Here is a 17,854-nt window from a genome sequence, read left to right on the forward strand (position 1 = left end):
CGGAGGACCTGAGCCCTGGGACCATGCCTCAGGACTACCTGGCATGATGACTGGCTGTGCTGCTGCTCCAGTTTCAACTGTTCTGCCTGTGGCTATGGAACCCTGATCTGTTCACCGGACGTGCTACCTGTCCCAGACCTGCTGTTTTCAACTCTCTAGAGACAGCAGGAGCGGTAGAGATACTCTCAATGATCGGCTATGAAAAGCCAACTGACATTTACTCCTGAGGTGCTGACCTGGTGCACCCTCGACAACGACTGTGATTATTATTATTTGACCATGCTGGTCATTTATGAACATTTGAACATCTTGGCCATGTTCTGTTATAATCTCCACCCGGCACAGCCAGAAGAGGACTGGCCACCCCTCATAGCCTGGTTCCTCTCTAGGTTTCTTCCTAGGTTTTGGCCTTTCAAGGGAGTTTTTCCTAGCCACCGTGCTTCTACACCTGCATTGCTTGCTGTTTGGGGTTTTAGGCTGAGTTTCTGTACAGCACTTTGTGGCATCAGCTGATGTAAGAAGGGCTATATAAATAAATTTGATTTGATTTGATGTAATAGTATTTCTTTATAACATTAGGTTATTAGAAATGTTGAACCTGCTCATCAAATTCTGAAAAAAAATCCTTAGATATAGCCTTTATGCAATAGGGCTATGTGTACCACGATGCCAATTTGTAATATGATGACATCCACGATTTTACCTACAAGAAACTTTGGAGAACAAACACCCCCTTACTATTGAGCGAGTCATGTAGGCTAATTAGTTACGAAAAACACTCTGAAAGGAGTGAGTCCCGTGTCCCGTGTCCCAATTAGGTACGAGAGCAATGTTGGGCGACGCGAGAGAACAGGGAATCTGAGAGCCAAGAGTAGCCTACTGGCGAGAGCGTTCAGGCGTCATCTATCCATAGTCTTTCTGTAGCTACACATATCCAATCTCCACTGACAGTATTGCAAGTGTCTGTGCTGCACCTGTCCATTCTTTTAAATCGAGCGAAAACAGAATCGAAAAGTCAGCGACAGATGTGATTCAATTCATTAAAACTAAAAGATAGACTATACTGCAGGCACTCGATCCTCAGACTTTCTTGCTGATGTCCATCTGCTTAGACAGGAAGGTAAGTTATTTTACTTAGTGATTATTTTTTTGTTTTGCTATGTGAAGTTAAAGTTGCATAACTGAATACATGTATACTCTTAAAAATGTGACATATTTTGTTGCGTACTATGCCTATTATTTAATCAACTGCATCCTTAGTAAGAAATTCGTTTTTGAGATATCTTTTCAATCTAAGACAGTCTAATTAGAATGTTCTGAAATGCAACAAATAAAAAATGTACAATGTAACACACACTCTTAAGTCTCTCATAATTCCCTTGCCGATCAGCTCTGCTCCGCTCTACAGAGGCAATGGGCACACTTCGAGACCTGCAGTTTGCCCTGCAACTGAAGATTGAGGAGCTTCGCCAGAGGGATACACTCATTGATGAGCTGGAGCTGGAGTTGGATGCCAAGGACGACTTGATTCGGAGGCTGCAGGGTGAACTGGACCGCTACAGGGCAACCATCACACCCCCAGAGACTTCTGGAGCTATTGAAGGTAAAACATTATGCAAAAAGTATATCCACTTTTCAGGCAAAGTTTTTCTTTTATGCTCTTATACATCTTATTTATCACGTACAGTGCCTTCAGAAAGTATTCACACCCTTTACTTTTTCCACATTTTGTTGTGTTACAGTCTGAAATAAAAATGGATGAATTTGAGATTTTGTGTCACAGGACTACTTATACAGATTAATTAAAAATGAAAAGCTGAAATGTCTTGAGTCAATAAGTAACCAACCCCTTTGTTATGGGAAGCCTAAATAAGTTCAGGAGTAGAACTGTGCTCAACAAGTCACATCATAAGTTGCATGGACTCACTCTGTGTGCAATAATAGTGTTTAACATGGTTTTTGAATGACTACCTCATCTCTGTACTCCACACATACGATTCAACCACAAAGACCTGGGAGGTTTTCCGATGCCTCACAAAGAAGGGCACCTATTGGTAGATGTGTATAAAAAAAACAGGCATTGAATGTCCCTTTGAGCATGGTGAAGTTATTCACTACACTTTGGATGGTCTATCAATACACCCAGTCACTACAAAGATACAGGCATCCTTCCTAACTCAGTTGCCGGAGACGAAGGAAAACGATCAGGGATTTCACCATGAGGCCAATGGTGACTTTAAAACTGTTACAGAGTTTAATGGCTGTGATAGGAGAAAACTGAGAATGGATCAACAATATTGTAGTTACTCAAAAGAAGAAAGCCTGTACAGAACTTAAGTAAAACGACAAAAAAATTGGCAAAGAAATTAACTTTATGTCCTAAATACAAAGCATTATGTTTGGGGAAAATCTAAGACTTAAAATAGTTGTCTAGTAATGATGAACAACCAACTTGACATAGCTTGAAGAATAAAACAAATAATAATGTGCAAATATTGTACAATCCAGCTGTGCAAAGCACTTACCCAGAAAGACGCACAGCTGTAATCGCTGCCAAAAGTGATTTTCGCATGTATTGACTCAGGCGTGTGAATTCTTATGTAAATTAGATATTTCATTTTCAATACATTTGCAAAAATGTTTTCAGGTTGTCATTATGGGGTATTGTGTGTAGATGGGTGAGAAAATAAGTCAAGGGGTATGAATACTTTCTGAAGGCGCTGTATTTCTATATGTGCCGACACAGGATACATTGTATTGAGTGTCTGAATATGATGATTTTTTAAATTTTTTCTTTATTTAACTAGGCAAGTCAGTTAAGAACAAATTCTTATTTACAATGACGGCCTATATGGGGAATAGTGGGTTAACTGTCTTGTTCAGGAGCAGAACGACAGACTTTTACCTTGCCAGCTCGGGGATTCGATCCAGCAACGCTCTAACCACTAGGCTACCTGCAAATACACTTCATTTGGCTATTTGCTGTTTTTAGACTTAAATTGTGCTCCTTATATGTTGCACAAAGAAAGTGAGCAGAGAAATATATATATTTGCTTGTTTCAGGGAATTCTGCACAGTGTGAAGAGATCCAGAGAACCAGAAGAAAGACCATATTGTCAAAGCCCCTCACTCAGGATCCAAGGCAACTTGCTTTGGCCACCCTGAAAAGCTACAACAAAAGCCATCAGTGAGAGAACACACTAAAGACACCGTTAGCCTTGGCAACATTCCCTTTTAACTGTTCCACTTGAGAAATGTGCTCCTAAAGGCCCTTAAGGCTGATCAAGTGGTACCTGCACAGACACAAACGTCAATAAGGATTTTCATTGATTTATACACACTGTATGAAACTTGGCTCAAGGCTTTAGAGCCTTTGTTGTCAAACACTAGCCACAGTGAAATTACTTATTGATTGCCTCACACACTCTTTACTCCTTCAGGTCACAGGAGCTGATTCAAACCTCCTTTTTAGAGAATGACTTTCTAAAGAACCTGGAAAGTGGGCAAATCCTGGCTATAATGGACTGTATGTACCCCACCACGGTCAACCAAGGCTGCTGCGTCATTCAAGAGGGAGACAGTGGAACTCTTGCCTATGTTCTAGAAGGTAACAAGTTAAATCAACAGTGGTTTAAAAGTGGTGAGTATAGTGTGGATTGGCAATACAGTCACTTCAAGGTCTTCTTGAATTGCCATGCATAGCCCCACTCTCAAAAAGAGGACTTAAGTATTCCCAAAGTCCCCAAGGTATAGTAATTGCTCAAGGTGTTTTGGTGAATGATTCTTTGAGCACTTGGTTCCACAATCTAAGAGCAGGCACTTCTTGGTCTTTCATGTATGTTGATTGTTCGTTTTTTAAGTTTACTCAGAGATGTGCCCAGTAAATGTTACTCAAGTACACATCTCCCCCCTCCTCATTTCCTCCTCCCTCTGGCTCAAGTTGAGTTGGTATGCTCCTCTGTTAGTGCCGTCTGGCGCAATGAGGGGGAATGTTAGAATGACCTGTTTCTGGAAAGAGAGAGGGAGAGATGGTGTTGTGCATGATAAGCGGCATACAAAATGTTTAATGTCAGACAGGGACAGGGCAAGAGGCCCATTCATGATCGGCCCTGGTTTGCAATGCTCATTGATGCTGGAGCTCAGGCATTTCTCCTGCTGCCCTCATATCTGATGTGACAGGCAATCGGGCATGGTTGTCCAATTTGCTTTTCTTGTTACCTGAGCCCTAGACTGTTTCTGTTTCTGCTGTGCTGTTGTAGATGAAAGTGTCTCTACCTGACACATGGCATATCTCAGACAGCTGCGTTCATCTGATTGTGTAAGTCACACTCCCTGTCAGCAGCTGCAGCTGGGAGCTGGGTGAGGGGGGCTGAGCTAACGTGTGGTCACACCTCCTCAGCTGCCACCCTGCTGTTTCTATGGACGCCTCAGACTGCCATCACCGTCCTTTACCATCCTCCTCTGAAGGAGATCAAACAGCAACTGCACTGTCATACACACACATAGTCTAACACGCACATGCCAATGCCATAAACACACACATGCAAACATAAACATGCACAAAGGTAAACACATACATGCATACTTAAACATAAGGACGCCACATATTGCTGCAACATCACTGGTGCACTTTGATTTTAAGCATTTGTAATCTGTTGATAACGATATATTCTGTATTTGCTGCATTGTGTATTTGTGTTTAAATGGGCATTTAACAGAGGGGAAGATGGAGATGACCAAGGATGCCAATAAGCTTCTCACAATTGAACCAGGAAAAGTGTTTGGAGAATTGGCACTCCTGTACAGCTGCACCTACACCTACACTATATCAGGTACTGGAGCGTTGTGCATGGAGTGCTGTGTAGTGTGGTTGTTCTATTCTTTTTGTAACAACAGCTGAAGTGAATGCAAAACATGTTGACTTGAAATCCTTTCACAATTTTGCTGTGCTTGGATTGATTTTTCATTGGTCTAAAAAAAAATGTGTTCAGGAGAGCATCACCATCACAGACCAGCCTATTCATCACAGCTGAGTAGATTTGGTGTCAGATTGGGAAGTTCTGTAGAATTTCAAATCAAAATAACTTTTTCAAACACTACATCACAGCTTCAAACACTCCTCTCCTCTGAGATGTGTGGAATAAGAAAACACATCTTTGGCTCATAAATGACCTGACTGCCTAACTCATCTCCTTTCTCAGTTCTCCTGCTATTTATATCGTTTACTTGGAAATGGAAATTAACATACGCACATATGTATAATGATATATCAAAACAACACATTTTATTTGGTTACACATTTTCTCTTTATTGATTTCACTGCACTTTTCCTCATGACTGACCAAATATCCTCTCAACAAGACCTATTATTGCTCAGTGACTTGCACTTGATTTTCTCAATGGAAAATGAAATGTGTGCTATCGTCTCTCTACACTGTCTGTGCCCATAGCCCACTGGGAAACGCAGCCACTGCTGCTCACATCTGACCTGCTTTCACAAAGAAATAGGTTGATGGAATGGACAGAATCAGTGCAAATGAAAAAAATCTGTTCATTTCTCCCCCTCTTATAGTGTTTCCTTTGTCATCCTCCTGTCCTCTTTTCCACTGTGCCACCATGTCCATTTTCTCTTTCAGTGCATTGCCGGTTTCCTGTTTAATTGTATAGTACATTTATCTTTCAGTCAATCTCCCTCTCCCTATCTGTTCTCACAGCAACATTTCAATTTATGTTCCTTGCCTTTTCTCTTTCTTCTGTATGCACTCTTCCCAACCCATTCCCTGGTTCTCCTGGCTGACCTGAAATTACTTTCCCATTTTTGCCATCAAAGAACATCAATAAAGCTTTCTATCCTGTAGTCTAAAATCACTCTAACAGTAAGAGGTTTAGGTAAAAAAATGTGTTCCCTGATTTGACATTCATGGTCACACAGGTTGTTCTTCCCAGAAAATGGCAAAGAGTATGACATTTAAAAGGGTTAGACTAATATCTGACATTCATATTTTAGACTCAAATATACACGTCACAATTCCCACCAAGTGGGTTAACCCTATTGGCATGATAGGGTGTTTGCCTTTTCACATCAGTGACCTGGGTTCTCTTCCCTGCCTAGCTGCCCTACCGTTCAGTACATTGGTGTCAGAAGTGGGATGGCAGTCGTCGAGACCATGGGAACGCATGGCCAGACGTGTGAGGGGGCTGCAGTAGTGATGAAGCACGGGGACATGCCTTCCCATTCGAAGTCAGCAGTGTAGTGATCCTTGCTATATGAACCACGTTAGAATTCCCACCAAGTGGGTTAACCCTATTGGCGCAATGCGTAGGCCAGCGACCTGGGTTCACTTCCCTGCCGTTCGCTACAATACGTACCATATAAAGATAACAATGGCATGTTGATTTCCCACCGTGCTTTCATTACCAACTTAAATAATGGCATGATTGGGAGGGGAAGGACTAGAAGAATGGGAGTTGTACGACCAGTACAGGACAGAGGCTCCTGTTCGCACAAAGCCCTGCTGAATCAATTCATCTGAATCATTATTAATTTACAACATCTCTATCAGAGTTCCATTACTGTCTGCCCACAGAACAGACAAAGGAAGAGAGGCTGCGTGGGGAATGTAATCTATAATCTGTCCTCCTTATTCTTTTATCCACAACACTTTCAAAGAAAGGATCACAAACACTCAGACATTCCTTTTAAGAGTACAGGAAACATTTATAACAGTGTTATGTAACTGTGTTTTTAGGAGTAAATTGTGTGTAGAGCCTTGTTTGCAAACCCGGCCTTGACATCTATTTATAGAGATGAAAATGTTATGAAATAGAAGACATTTGCTAAGTCCCCTAGCCTTACATTGTAATGCAACATCTATAATACTAGTATCTATAATACTAACATAAACTGTAAGGGTAAGAATTAAAATTTCCACTCAACACACATACGGTATACTCACAGAATACAGAATACATTCATCCCTAAAGATATTTCTGTTTCTTCCTATCACTGCTCTTGACATTGTGTGATTTGGAAGACCTTCTTTACCATTCCCTGTCTTTCTCTGCAGCCCTAAAAAACAGCATGTTGTGGGTTATTGACCGGCAGAGCTTTCAGACCATCATGGTGCAGAGTGGCCTCAGCAGACTGGCCCAGTTCAGAGAGCTCCTCTGCAGGTCAATACCACCCTCATCACTACACAAGGAAAATACATATCTGTGTAAAATTGAAAATACATATTTGTGTAGAATTGACACTAATCTGCAATCTACGCCACTATAGTAGAACTGTTAAAATGTAATATGTTGTGAGTCAGTCGTCCTGCTGTTTGTGTGTTTGTCTGGCTGCAGAGTACCCTTCCTGCGCTCGCTGCCAGAGGATGTGCTCATGAAAGTGTCTGATATTCTGGAAGAGGTACAGAACATGAATCTATTATACACATTCACTCCTCAGATTCACTAACACAACATGCTGTAGAAAAGCCATGTTCCACAAACAGAATCTAGCTAGCTAATGATTTTTGTATGTCTTCCAAATAATTATTACCCATCTGCTATGCATTCTCTGTTGACAGTTTACAGGCATATTTGCATTGCATTGGTGGCCTAATCAGGTTGGCACACAGACAAAATATCTGTGTTGATTGGTTGGTGATGTACACATGCCAGGATTCTCAACATCTCACATGCTACATATCCCTCCTCCCCCTGCCGTCATACTGTTACTTATATCTAACTCCCGTCGCTCATTTTCCCATCTATCCACCATCTCTCACCTGTCTGTCTCAACAGAGTCGCTACAGTGAAGGTGATTATATTATTCGCCAGGGTGCCACAGGGGACACGTTCTACATCATCAGTAGTGGCCAGGTAAGGATGAGGATGGCTGAACCTTACCTTGAACTCAATAAACAAGCTTCAACTAGTGGAGGACAGAAATAGGCATCTGCAGGGGTTAGTCTGACACAACAACTGTACTGGCACAGATGGTGCTAATTAATCCGTGCATCGCCACATTTCAAAGATGGCATGAAAGAGACAAGACAGATAAGCCGTCTCTACCCCCTCTATCTGCCTCCCGACCTAGGTGAAGGTGACAGAGAACAAGTCAGCCAATGAAGAGGCAGTACTCCTATCAACTCTCTCTGAGGGCCATTGGTTTGGAGAGAAAGCACTGAGGGGGTGAGAAACAATAATACATCATGTGCTTTTATCCAAAGGTCTGTTATACAGCAGCTTACATTCGTACACATTACATGGCTTGATATACATTGACATACTAGCTCTCTCGTATCACAAATCTCAATAACCACTACAGTTGTAGTTACAGAGTAATAGAACATACATACATTATACTGTATGTATAATTCAGCTATTACTAAGCCAACATTGTCCAAGTTTGATTGACGGAATCATCTGGGGAATGAGACATACTCTCTCCATTTGATTGCATTTTGCTCATCATGTTGTCCTTCATAATCAACTACAATCAATAGGACAGTGTGAGCTAGTGCAATATGCAAATTCATAATGAAACTATCGAGGTCAATGGATTTGAGAAAATGATAGTAATAAAAGCAACACAGGGTCTCACAGATTTCAAGAGAATATTCTGAGCGATAACATTTTCTGTCTGCATGGTGTCAGTGCTGTTGTCATTTATTGCAATGCCATTTTGATAACCTTTCAATTACAAACCTTTTGTTCGATTTCCAGAGAGGATGTGCGGACAGTGAATGTAATTGCTGCTGGTGATGTCACATGCCTGGTTGTGGATAGAGAGTAAGTGATTTGTTTAGACTATGGCATGATTATTTAAGAATGTTGGACATTCTGCTTCAATCTTATTTGTAGAATATGTAGTACAGATCTCCAACATGCACACAATGCCCCACCACAGTGACCCCCAAGCACACAATGCCCCACCACAGTGACCCCCAAGCACACAATGCCAGTATAGTTTTTCTAAGCCACTTTGTTATGATATGAAAATTGTTAAAAATGTTTTAAGTGACCTGAGACCATATCATCTTTCATCAGGTCTTTCAAAAAGATCATAGGTTTGGTAGAGGACAGTCATAATGTGCACAAGAGCAGTGAACTCAAAGGCCAGTAAGTAGCAACTGAAACTATAGGTAACACTTTCCAGCCAACAGGTATATTGCGTTAGTACTTGTTATAAGCATGGTATAAACCTTTATAATGTCTTATCATAAGGCTTACATGTTTTGTCTCTCTATCTCTCTGTTTATATTTTAATGAGCCTTGATCCAAATGAACCATTTTTATGGATTTAACCTTTATTTAGAACAAGTAAAGCAGCATTGGCTAATTCATCTTTTCCATGTGAGCAGGTCAGAGGAAGATGCAGCTCTCCTATCCAACGCGTCTCTCAGAGATTTCCAGGTCATCTGTAACCTAGGAGAGGGAGAAACCGGTCATTCAGAGCTGGTGAGTTGTTTCAAGTTTTATTAGTAGTATGTACGGGATATGCATGAAATACATCATCCAAGGAAATGCTTACTTGCAGGTTCCTTCTTGACAATGCAACAACAATAAAAAAAAATAAAAGATAAGAATACAAACATATTGTAAATGGCAGTAGAATAGAATAAACATTTTAGCATAAGTATTATACAGGAAGGCACAATTTATAGTCCAATATTTACACGTGTATTGGGGAAGGGGGACAGTGTATAAACTCAGCCGTATAACAAGAGTCTGTTAGCAGCACTTGTGTGTGTGTGTGTGTGTGTAGCATGAATGTATACGCATGTGTGTATGTTTGTCTGGGTGTGTGCATGACTGAGGGCTTGTGTGCTAAGATGCAGAGAATCGGAGCAGATGGTCAGTCCAGTTCAATTGTTCAGCAGTCTGATGGCTTGTAGATAGAAACTGTCTCTGAACCTGTTGGTATCAGACCTCATGCTCCGATACCGTCTGTCCAATGGTAAGGGAGAGAACAGTTCGTGGCTGGGGTTTGTGGGGCCCTTGAGGATGCTGTGTGACTTCCTCAGGCACCGTTTCAAGTAGATGTCCTGGATGGGTGGGAGCACGGTCCCAGTGATGTACTGGGCTGTCTTCATCACCCGCAGGAGGGGCTCTCAATGGTGCAGAGGTAGTATTTGGAGAGAATTTCTTCAGCCGCCTTAAGAAGTAGAGACTCTGTTGCGCCCTCTAGACAAGAATGGTGCTGGTGTTGGTCCATGACAAGTCCTCTGTGATGTGGACGCAGAGGAACTTAAAACTCGTGACTCTCTCTACTGCAATCCCGTTGATGCGGATCAGGTCAACAATCAACTCCTTTGTTTTTCTGATGTTGAGGTCTTTGTCATGTCACCATAATGCCAGTTCACTTACCTCCACCCCATAGGGTGACTTGTCGTTGTTGGTTATCAGGCCTATAACCGCGGTGTCATCAGCAAACTTGAGGAGTTGGTGTAGTGCAAAGCCACGCAGTCGTGGGTGAACAGAGAGTACAGCAGAGGACTGAGGACACACATCTGGGGGGGCCCTGTGTTAAGAGAGTGTAATCACTTGGTGGTCGGGAGCAGTGAGAGTATTCCTGGATGGTTGGGTATTGTCTGCCTCGAAGCGAGCATAGAATGTGTTAAGCTTGTCTGTGAGGGAGGCTTCGGTGGGCAACGTACAGCTGGATTTACAGCTGGATTTGTGATGCGAGTCTGAGTTGTCGACCATCAATTCAAGTTTGAGTCTGTATTGTCGTTTGGCGTCCCGAATGTATTGAGCTCATACTTGCTTGTCTTGTACGCGCTGTGCACAACCGAGTCATCAGGGTTTGTTCTGCTGACATTGAATGCTGAAATACGGGCTCTCACCATTGTACGGATATCGCCGTTCATCCATGGTTTTTGATTGGGGTATGTCCGGATTATTATTGTGGGTACAACATCATCAACACATATCCTAATGAAGCCTGTGACTGACGATGTATATTAATGTTGATGGATGAGTCCTGGGTGGATGAATTTTTGAACATATTCCAAGCATTATTCTCAAAACAATTCTGCAGCATTGAGTCTGCCTCCTCTGTCCAGCGCCTCACTATTCTCTGTGCTGGTGGCTCCCTCTTGAGTTTCTGCTTGTAGGCGGGGAGTAGGAATACCGACGTGGTCTAATTGGCCGAAGTTGGGAGTAAGTAGTGGGTCAAGCTTGAAACTGTGTCAGTAAATCCCAGTGCATTATTGGCTGGTTTCCATGTTGCTTTGAATGGATTAACCTACATGTTGATGTTTTTGCATTCCTTCTAGGTACAGCTTAAGACCAACACCAACTGCCCGTTCACCATGAGGGTGTTGAGGAAGCATCAGATCCTAAGCACTGCTCAACAGGAGTGCATCCTGAGGGAAAGACACATCCTCATGGCAGCTCATAGTCCATTCATCGTCAGGTGTGCTGTGCATCCAACCACCAGCCAAATATACCTAGGCCGGGATTCAATCCTATCGCAGGTTATAGGCATTGCGGCTTAGGCAATGTTCCCACGTTCGCGGAGATCCCATTCACTGTATAAATGCTGCATATATCGGCTCTTTTTTTTAAACTCAATCACCTGCGATCGGACTGAATCCTTGCACTAATCTTAGATTGGTTAACTCACTATATGCTTATCAACTGGACAACACCTGTGTTTTCTTTGCCACTCCTAGGTTACACCGTACCTTCCGAGATGCAAAGTGCCTATACATGCTGACAGAAGCTTGTCTAGGTGGTGAGCTCTGGAATCTACTGAAAGACAGGTACTGCTAACTTCACTACTGTCTACTACATGTTATTTTTGTATATTTTACAGTATGGATTTTATAACTGAATTGATAGTGTTTGAATTCTTATTTTTAGGGCACAATATTAGTATGTCTCACTTTCTAATCACTATTGTGCTTTGGCTCCTACATTTCAGAGGCTCGTTTGATGACAGTAGCACACGTTTTTACACTGCCTGTGTTGTTGAGGCCCTTATCTTCCTGCACCACAACAGTATCGCATACAGGGATCTGAAGCCTGAGAATGTAGTTCTGGACCAGCGTGGATATGCCAAAGTGGTAACATGACTAGAGCTCCTTTCACTGCATTTCAAACCCACACAAGATGGAGAAGGGTACATTCTTAGAATATAATATAGTAATTGTCAATTTTGCACAAGGTTACACAAAGAAATACAGAACTTTCAAAGGTTACATTTACAGTGCATTTGGAAAGTATTCAGACCCCTTTACTTTTTCCACATTTTGTTACGTTACAGCCTTATTCTAAAATTGATTAAATCGCCCCCCCCCCAATCAATCTACACACAATACCTGGCCACTCTACCATCAGGGAGGGACCAAGAACCTGCTCTGACAGAGCTCCAGAATTCATCTGTGGAGATGGGAGAACCTTCCAGAAGGACAACCATCTCTGCAGCACGCCACTAATCAGGCCCTAATGGTAGAGTGGCCCACTTGGAGTTTGCCAAAAGACAACTAAAGACTCTCAGACTATGAGAAACAAGATTCTCTGGTCTAATGAAACCAAGATTGAACTATTTGGCCTGAATGCCAAGAGTCGCATCTTGAGGAAACCAGGCACCGCTCATCACCTGGCCAATACCATCCCTACAGGGAGCATGGTGGTGGCAGCATCATGCTGTGGGGATGATTTTCAGCGGCAGGGACTGGGAGACTAGTGAGGATCGAGGGAAAGATGAACGGAGCAAAGTACAGAGATCCTTGATGAAAACCTGCTCCATAGCGCTCAGGACCTCAGACTGGGGTGAAGGTTCACCTTCCAACAGGACAACGACCCTAAGCACACAGCCAACACAACGCAGGAGTGGCTTTGGGACAAGTCTCTGAATGTCCTTGAGTGACCCAGCCAGAGCCTGGACTTGAACCCGATCGAACATCTCTGGAAAGACCTGAAAATAGCTGTGCAGCGACACTCCCCATCCGACCTGACGGAGCTTGAGAGGATATGCAGAGAATAATGGGAGAGCTTGTAGCGTCATACCCAAGAAGACACAAGGCTGTAATCACTGCCAAAGGTGCTTCAACAAAGAACTGAGAAAAGGGTCTAAATACTTATGTAAATGTCATATTTCCGTTTGTTTTGTTTTTATACATTTTCAAAAAATTCTAAAAACCTGTTTTTGCTTTGTCACTATGGGGTATTGTGTGTAGATTGATGAAGAAAAAAAACAATATAATACATTTTAGAATAAGGCTGTAACGTAACAAAATGGGGGTAAAATCAAGGAGTCTGAATAATCTATGGAAAATATCACTTTGGAAAATATATGTTATGGATCCATTGAGATACTGAACATCGATATTCATGACTTGACTGTGCTACTATTCCTAGGTGGGGTTTGGTTGTGCTAAGAAAGTGGGCTTGGGTAAGAAAACGTGGACGTTCTGTGGCACACCTGACTATGTGGCCCCTGAGATAATCCTGAACAAGGGGCACAGTGTGTCTGCAGATCTCTGGTCTCTAGGCGTCTTCGTGTTTGAACTGCTGAGTGGAAGGTGCGATTATAAGACAGTTAATTTCTCTCCAGAGCTCCAGTTTTTTGTTCTCGTCTCTGTCAGTCATTCTCGTAGATGTCTCTTCCCAATCTTTACCTTTCCAGTCTCCCATTCTGTGGCCCTGATCCTATGAAGACTTTCATAGCCACCATCCGTGGGATTGACCTGGTTGAATTCCCAAAAACCATCAGTAAGAGTGCCTCAAGCCTGATCAAGAAGCTCTGCAGGTGTGACACATTAAGCAATGACTGAAAACAGACATTCATTGTATCACACTTCCTCAGCTATTAGTTGTGTGTCACGATGACTCTCTGTCCTGGTCTCTCAGGAACAACCCTGCAGAGAGACTGGGGAACCAGAGAAACGGGGCCAAGGATATCCAGAAGCACAAGTAAGACGAAAGGCTGAGATGAAAACATCAGACTGTGTCAATGTCATCTATATAGCAGCAGCTTATAGTCTGTTATCTTGTTCTTTCTTTCAGGTGGTTTGAAGGTTTCAACTGGGAAGGACTTCGCAAAGGCACTTTGTCTCCACCAATCATACCGAAAGTAAGTACTTGGCAGAGCTACAGTTGAAGGTCGGAAGTTTACATACACCTTAGCCAAATACATGTAAACTCAGTTTTTCACAATTCCTGACATTTAATCCTAGTAAAAATTCCCTGTCTTAGGTCAGTTAGGATCACCACTTTATTTTAAGAATGTGAAATATCAGAATAATAGTAGAGAATGATTTATTTCAGCTTTTATTTCTTTCATCACATTCCCAGTGGGTCAGAGGTTTACATACACTCATTAGTATTTGGTAGCATTGCCTTTAAATTATTTAACTTGGGTCAAACGTTTCGGGTAACCTTCCACAAGCTTCCCACAATAAGTTGGGTGAATTTTGGTCCATTCCTTACTGACAGAGCTGGTGTAACTGAGTCAGGTTTGTAGGCCTCCTTGCTCGCACACACTTTTTCAGTTCTGCCCACAACTTTTCTATGGGATTGAGGTCAGGGCTTTGTGATGGCCACTCCAATACCTTGACTTTGTTGTCCAATAGCCATTTTGCCACAACTTTGGAAGTACGCTTGGGGTCATTGTCCATTTGTTACACCAGCTCTGTCAGGAGGAATGGCCCAAAATTCACCCAACTTATTGTGGGAAGCTTGTGGAAGGCTACCCAAAACGTTTGACCCAAGTTAAACAATTTAAAGGCAACGCTGCCAAATACTAATTGAGTGTATGTAAACTTCTGACTCACTGGGAATGTGATGAAAGAAATCAAAGCTGAAATAAAGCATTCTCTCTAAGATTATTCTGACCTAACTGGCCTAAGACAGGGAATTTTTACTAGGATTAAATGTCAGGAATTGTGAAAAACTGAGTTTAAATGTATTTGGCTAAGGTGTATGTAAACTTCCGACTTCAACTCTATATAGCACCAGTCAAAAGTTTGGACACACCTACTCATTCCAGGGTTTTTCTTTATTTTTACTATTTTTTATATTGTAGAATAATAGTGAAGACATCAAAACTATGAAATAACACATATGGAATCATGTAGTAACCAAAAAAGTGTTAAACAAATGAAAATATTTTATATTTGAGATTCTTCAAAGTAGCCACCCTTTGCCTTGATGACAGCTTTGCACACTCTTGGCATTCTCTCAACCAGCTTCATGAGGTAGTCACCTGGAATGCATTTCAATTAACAGGTATGCCTTGTTAAAAGTTAATTTGTGGAATTCCTTTCCTTAATGCGTTTGAGCCAATCAGTTGTGTTGTGACAAGCTAGGGGTGTTATACAGAAGATATCCCTATTTGGTAAAAGACCAAGTCCATATAATGGTAAGAACAGCTCAAATAAGCAAAGAGAAATGACAGTCCATCATTACTTTAAGACATGAAGGTCAGTCAATCCGGAAAATGTCAAGAACTTTGAAAGTTTCTTCAAGTGCAGTTGCAAAAACCATCAAGTGCTATGATGAAACTGGCTCTCATGAGGATCGCCACAGGAAAGGAAGACCCAGAGTTACCTCTGCTGCAGAGGATAAGTTCATTACAGTTACCAGCCTCAGAAATTGCTGCCCAAATAAATGCTTCACAGAATTTAAGTTACAGACACATCTCAACATCAACTGTTCAGAGGAGACTGCGTGAATCAGGCCTTCGTGGTGGAATTGCTGCAAGGAACCACTACTAAAGGACACCAACAATAAGAAGAGACTTGCTTGGGCCAAGAAACACAAGCAATGCACATTAGACCGGTGGAAATCTGTCCTTTGATCTGATGAATCCATATTTGAGATTTTTGGTTCCAACCGAGGTGTCTTTGTGAGACGCAGAGTAGGTGAACGGATGATCTCCGCATGTGTGGTTCCCACTGTGAAGCATGGTGGAGGAGGTGTGATGGTGTGGGGGTGCTTTGCTGGTGACACTGTCTGATTTATTTCGAATTCAAGGCACACTTAACCAGCATGGCTACCACAGAATTCTGCAGCAATATGCCATCCCATCTGGTTTGCGAATAGTGGGACTATCATTTGTTTTTCAACAGGACAATGACCCAACACACCTCCAGGCTGTGTAAGGGCTATGTGACCAAGAAGGAGAGTGATGGAGTGCTGCATCAGATGACCTGGCCTCCGCAATCACCCGACCTCAACCCAATTGAGATGGTTTGGGATGAGTTGGACCACAGAGTGAAGGAAAAGCAGCCAACAAGTGCTCAGCATATGTGGGAACTCCTTCAAGACTGCTGGAAAAGCATTCCAGGTGAAGCTGGTTGAGAGAATGCCAAGCGTGTGCAAAGCTGTCATCAAGGGCGGCTGCTTTGAAGAATATGTGTTATTTCATAGTTTTGATGTCTTCACTCTTAATCTACAATGTCAAAAATAGTAAAAAGTATGAAAAACCCTTGAATGAGTAGGTGTGTCTAAACTTTTGACTGGTACTAAAATAATCAGATGTTGACTATATATAAATATATATATATATATATATATATATATATACTTGCATATTGTATTTTACCATTAGAAATATTATTTTTCCAGTTCATCAGTCACTTGGAGGACAGCAAATTGGACCCCTTCACTGACATCCTCGAGGACTCACCAGCTGTTGAGGACTCAGACTGGGACATAGATTTCTGATTGAACAATATAATGCTGATCTGGGTTGAATCCTACACATGATCTGATACGAAAATATAATTTTTGGCACTGGAAATAAATTCAACCGAAGAGACAGAGCAATGGAATGTCATTGTGTTCAGCATTCTTTTATTTCAACTGGTTAGAATATTTTGTAATTCCATATTTACAAAATTTTTGTGAACTAGCAAAGAAGTGAATGTTGATAGCTGTTCCTGTATTATCATGTGATATTTCTTATTTTGTATTATTGTTTTACCAAAAGTATTATGTAGGCATTTTCAATTCATAAACCTTTGAGTAAACATCTGAATATTTGCAATTAAGTAAACAAACGAATAATAATCTGAGCTTTATCATGTGAATGCATTCAATAACTGGTTGTTAAATCATAGGGTGTTTTAAAGCACTTTAATGAATATATTTTTTTTATCACCTCCAGCATTTGTTGAGTTGAGATATAAAGTGCTTTACTAATTCAATAGCTTTTTTTTCTCTCATGATCATTTATTTCAAGAGCAATAGACTAGCTGCAGACCTCATCTCTCAGGCCCCTCATCTCTCAGGCCCCTCTCTATAATGCCACGTACTGGAGACCTCATCTCTCAGTTCCTTCTCATCGCTCAGGCCCCTACCCTTCATCTCTCAGGCCCTTACCCCTCATCTCTCAGGCCCCTCAGTGACGAACCGCCCAGGAAAAACAAACCCCCTCTTTCAAAAGGCTATTGGATGCTTCTCTTTCTATTGGCTCGTGACTACTTTATCGTTCTACGGGTCGCAGTAGCAGCCATTTTTTGAAAGGCTACTGTTCCTGATTTATATTCTTATTTGTAAGTATTTTATTCATGGCATGCCTTTCATGTCGCTATCCCAATTGTTTCATTGACTTGTTTATTTCATTCTATTTGGGAGACAACAAATTGAACCCTATTTTGCATTATTGAAGAATTGTGAATTATGTTGGATGATGAAGATAATCCTGTCTGACATGTAGAGTTCAGTTCTATGGCAACAGTTATATGGCAACCTCTGATAGATGAGAGGTGCCTGAGAATGAGGGGTATGAGAGATGAGGGGCCTGAAAGATCTCCAAATAGGTGGCATTATAGAGAGGAGCCTGAGAGATGAGGTCTCCAGTAGGTGGCGGTATAGAGAGGGGCCTGAGGGATGAGGTCTGCAGCTGTACCCC

General features: G+C 41.8%; 1 protein-coding gene across 3 annotated transcripts; it reads left to right on the forward strand.

The window, feature by feature from the left end:
- The first annotated feature begins 504 nt into the window (after positions 1–504).
- LOC115164540 (cGMP-dependent protein kinase 1) lies at positions 505–17,147 on the forward strand. 3 transcript variants are annotated; one of them, XM_029717135.1, is made up of 20 exons: positions 505–1,120; positions 1,391–1,603; positions 3,064–3,187; positions 3,441–3,607; positions 4,719–4,832; positions 7,068–7,173; positions 7,348–7,411; positions 7,789–7,866; positions 8,084–8,178; positions 8,713–8,778; positions 9,037–9,108; positions 9,351–9,447; positions 11,268–11,407; positions 11,667–11,756; positions 11,918–12,059; positions 13,357–13,520; positions 13,625–13,747; positions 13,849–13,911; positions 14,005–14,071; positions 16,567–17,147. In XM_029717135.1, exons 2-20 carry the CDS (start codon positions 1,414–1,416, stop codon positions 16,663–16,665), a joined length of 2,061 nt encoding a protein of 686 aa, XP_029572995.1. In that variant the 5' UTR covers positions 505–1,120; positions 1,391–1,413; the 3' UTR covers positions 16,666–17,147. The 3 variants fall into 3 exon arrangements, with proteins under 3 accessions (XP_029572995.1, XP_029572996.1, XP_029572997.1); XM_029717136.1 differs by having other exon boundaries at positions 1,409–1,603; XM_029717137.1 differs by lacking the exons at positions 505–1,120; positions 1,391–1,603; positions 3,064–3,187; ... (7 more) ...; positions 9,037–9,108; positions 9,351–9,447 and adding an exon at positions 11,047–11,151.
- The last annotated feature ends 707 nt before the right edge of the window (positions 17,148–17,854 follow it).

This window comes from Salmo trutta, chromosome 27, assembly GCF_901001165.1.
Source record: "Salmo trutta chromosome 27, fSalTru1.1, whole genome shotgun sequence".
NCBI classification, from domain to species: Eukaryota; Metazoa; Chordata; class Actinopteri; order Salmoniformes; family Salmonidae; genus Salmo; species Salmo trutta.